Here is a 3,535-nt window from a genome sequence, read left to right on the forward strand (position 1 = left end):
GTGAAAAAAAATCAAAAATAATCTATAATTTTTTATGATCAATATCTCATTTTCTTCCTATTACATGTGGCTTTGCGATAAAGTAATAAATCTCAACAATTTCTGCCGTTTTAAATTTTTCATGATTTTTTTAAAAAAAAAAATTTTCTATTTTCACATAAAATATATATTTTTTTCTTCAATTTGTTATTATAACTCCGAAACTACTAAGCCGATTGAAACACAATATATTTGTGAAAATTTGTACATAGCATGGGGAAAATGTTTTCAAAATTGAATTTATCCTAAGAAGAACATTAACTACTCAATTTTATGTATATCAAACAAAAACCTAAATTTTTGTGAAAATGAACGAATTTAGTTAATTCTGAATAAATTCGAAAAAAATCGATCAATTTTAATGATCAATATCTCATTTTGTTCCTATTACATGTGGCTTGGTGATAAAGTAATAAATTTGAACAATTTCTGGCGTTTTCGATTTTTCATTATTTTTTAAAACAATTTTTTTTTTTTATTTTCAATTTGTTACTATAACTCCGAAACTACTAAGCCGATTGAAACTCAATATTTCTGTGAAAATTTGTACATAGCATGGGGCAAATGTTTTCAAAATTCAATTAATCGTAAGAAGAACATTTTATGTATATCAAGAACATTTTATGTATATCAAACGAAAAACTAAAATTTTGTGAAAATGACCGAATTCACTTAATTCTGAATAAATTCGAAATGAATCGATAAATTTTAATGATCAATATCTCATTTTGTTCCTATTACATGTGGCTTTGCGATAAAACAATAAATCTCAACAATTTCTGCAGTTTTAAATTTTTCATGATTTTTTTAAAACAAAAAAATTTGTTATTTTCATGTAAAAAATATATTTTTTGCTTCAATTTGTTATTATAACTCCGAAACTAGTAAACCGATCGAAACGCAATATATAAGTGAAATTTTGTACATAGCATGAGAAAAATGTTTTCAATATTCAATCAATCGAAAGAAGAACATTAACTACTCAATATTATGTATATCAAACGAAAAACAAATTTTTTGTGAAAATTAGCAAATTCACTTAATTGTGAATAAATTCGAAAAGAATAAATCGATTTTTACGATTGATACTTCATCTTGTTCCTATTACATGTGGCTTTGTGATAAAGCAAAAAATCTGAACAATTTCTGACGTTTTATATTTTTCATGATTTTATTAAAACAAAAAAATTGCTATTTTCACGTAAAAAAAATATTTTTTGTCTCAATTTGTTATATTTGTTATAACTCCGAAACTGCTGAGCCGATTGAAAAGCAATATATAAACGAATTAAAAGCTATGTAAATTTCAATTTTCCTAAGTTTAATTTAATAATTTCGGGGTAACCATTTTTGAGTTATCATTAATTTTGTGGAGAAAAACAACTCAAAAAATTTATAATTTTACTTAAACATTTTTTTAAAAAAACCTCTCAGAATTTAAAATTTGGGCCATATTTTTACTACTGGCACTTCATTACATCAAAATTATGTAGTGGTTTAAAAAGCTTTTAAATTTTTTTCGATTTTGTTGCTTTACTTTTTAGTCATTTACATGAGCACAATCTGTTTACTGATAACGGCTTCTGTGAGACCCGACTACCAACATGATATTAAAGTCATTACATGTAACTTGTTTAAATGATATCAATGTAATGACCTATTTAAAAGCGTTTGTGTTAAGTTCTTGCATCACTGCATCAAAATAATGCCTTAAAATGCTAATGTGTAAATAGTGAAGTGCCTGAATTTAGAACTTGAACTCAATACTTGACCATGAAATTTGTTTATTGAGTTGTAATTCATACTAATTTTATTAAAATTATTGTCCACATGCTTTAAATATTTTATTTCTATCAAATCGGAATAAAAGCCTTCCTGCAACAATTTGGATAAGGCTCTGTAGGCATAATGGGATCACCTAATTTAAAGCCTGGTGGTGGTGCTGCAACGCCACAACTGTGATTAGAAAACAATAATAGCAATTAATAAAATTAAGTAAATTACTAAAATTTACTTACGTATGGAAAGTGACCATGCCATCATTGCCACAAATCATTCGGTAACAGTGAGATTTATGAGTAGCTTCTTCACCAGGCGATAATATGGAACCATCTACTACACATTTACCAGGGTGTGCTTAAAAATAATATATAAATAGCCACAATTTATTTTTAAAATTTGTAAAAGAAATTGTTAATATTTACCTGGATCTTTATAGATACCTCTGCCCACAGCGGCTCTATTGGCCACTACAAGGACACAAATTAATGTTATGAAAAGTAGAAATTTCATTGTTGATTCAATGAGTTGTTAAACGAAACTGTTTTGGTTTTAGATTTTAGTTCAAGTTTAACCTTTAATCTGGGTTTTTTCATTATTTTTATTTATTAAAATTGATAAGAAATCATAACTTATGTATGAATGTATTTCAATCATTATCTTGTGAGCTGCACTGTGGTTTGGCAGTTGATAAAAAGGAAATAATATTTTGCTTAAAATTAATAAATAAATTAATATGCTAGAATACTACACAGGGCAATAAAATGGAAAAAATTCTAGACGCTTTTTAAACCATTGTGGTTCCAGTATTTTTAAATTTTTAAGTAAAAATATATTTTTTTTTTGAGACCTGTCTCCACATAATTAATGATTACTTAAAAACGGTTAGTCCAATATTATCAAAATAAACTAAGAAAAGTTGAGATTTACATAAAATTTAATCCGTTTATATATTGCGATTCAATCAGGTCAGTAGTTTCGGAGTTATAATAACAAATTGAAGAAAAAAATATATTTTTAACGTGAAAATAGAAAATTTTTTTCATCTAAAAAATCATGAAAAATCGAAAATGGTTGAAATTGTTCAGATTTATTGCTTTATCGCAAAGCCACATGTAATAGGAACAAACTGAGATATTGATCATAAAAATATATGTTTTTTTTTAAATTTATTCACAATTAAGTGAATTCGCTCATTTTGACAAAATTTTAGTTTTTTGTTTGATATACATAAAATTGAGTAGTTAATGTTCTTCTTTCGATTGATTGAAATTTGAAAACGTTTTCCCCATACTATGTACAAATTTTCACTTGTATATTGCCTTTCAATCCGCTCAGTAGTTTCGTAGTTATAATAACATATTTAAGCAAAAAATATATTTTTTACGTGAAAATAGCTTATTTTTTTCTTTAACAAATCATTAAAAATCGAAAAAATCGATTTATTACTTGATCGCAAAGCCATATGTAATAGCAACAAATTGAGATATTGACCATAAAAATTTATTTTGTCTTTTCGAAGTTATTCACAATTAAGTGAATTCGCTCATTTTCACAAAATTTTACTTTTTTGTTTGATAAAACTGAGTAGTTAATGTTCATCTTTCGATTGAATGAGTTTTGAAAACATTTTCCACATGCTATTTACAAATTTTCACATATATATTGCTTTTCAATCGGCTCAGTAGTTTCTGAGTTATAATAACAAATTGAAGCA

The 3,535-nt window shown here is 25.7% G+C and overlaps 1 protein-coding gene across 1 annotated transcript; it reads right to left on the bottom strand.

Annotated features, from left to right (window-relative positions):
- Positions 1-1,818: 1,818 nt before the first annotated feature.
- Positions 1,819-2,381, bottom strand: LOC135962504 (uncharacterized). Its single transcript, XM_065514469.1, has 3 exons — positions 2,244-2,381; positions 2,058-2,175; positions 1,819-1,995 (listed from the first exon to the last, which is right to left on the bottom strand). The coding sequence occupies exons 1-3, from the start codon at positions 2,329-2,331 to the stop codon at positions 1,893-1,895; spliced, it is 309 nt and encodes a 102-aa protein (XP_065370541.1). The 5' UTR covers positions 2,332-2,381; the 3' UTR covers positions 1,819-1,892.
- Positions 2,382-3,535: the final 1,154 nt, after the last annotated feature.

Source organism: Calliphora vicina, chromosome 5 (genome assembly GCF_958450345.1).
Source record: "Calliphora vicina chromosome 5, idCalVici1.1, whole genome shotgun sequence".
Taxonomy (NCBI): domain Eukaryota; kingdom Metazoa; phylum Arthropoda; class Insecta; order Diptera; family Calliphoridae; genus Calliphora; species Calliphora vicina.

Coding starts and splice junctions, on each gene's coding strand:
- LOC135962504 (XM_065514469.1), bottom strand. CDS start 2,331: ATGAAATTTCTACTTTTCATAACATTAATTTGTGTCCTTGTAGTGGCC. Junction 2,176..2,243: donor AGGTATCTATAAAGATCCAG/GTAAATATTAAC, acceptor ATTATTTTTAAG/CACACCCTGGTAAATGTGTA. Junction 1,996..2,057: donor GGCATGGTCACTTTCCATAC/GTAAGTAAATTT, acceptor TTCTAATCACAG/TTGTGGCGTTGCAGCACCAC.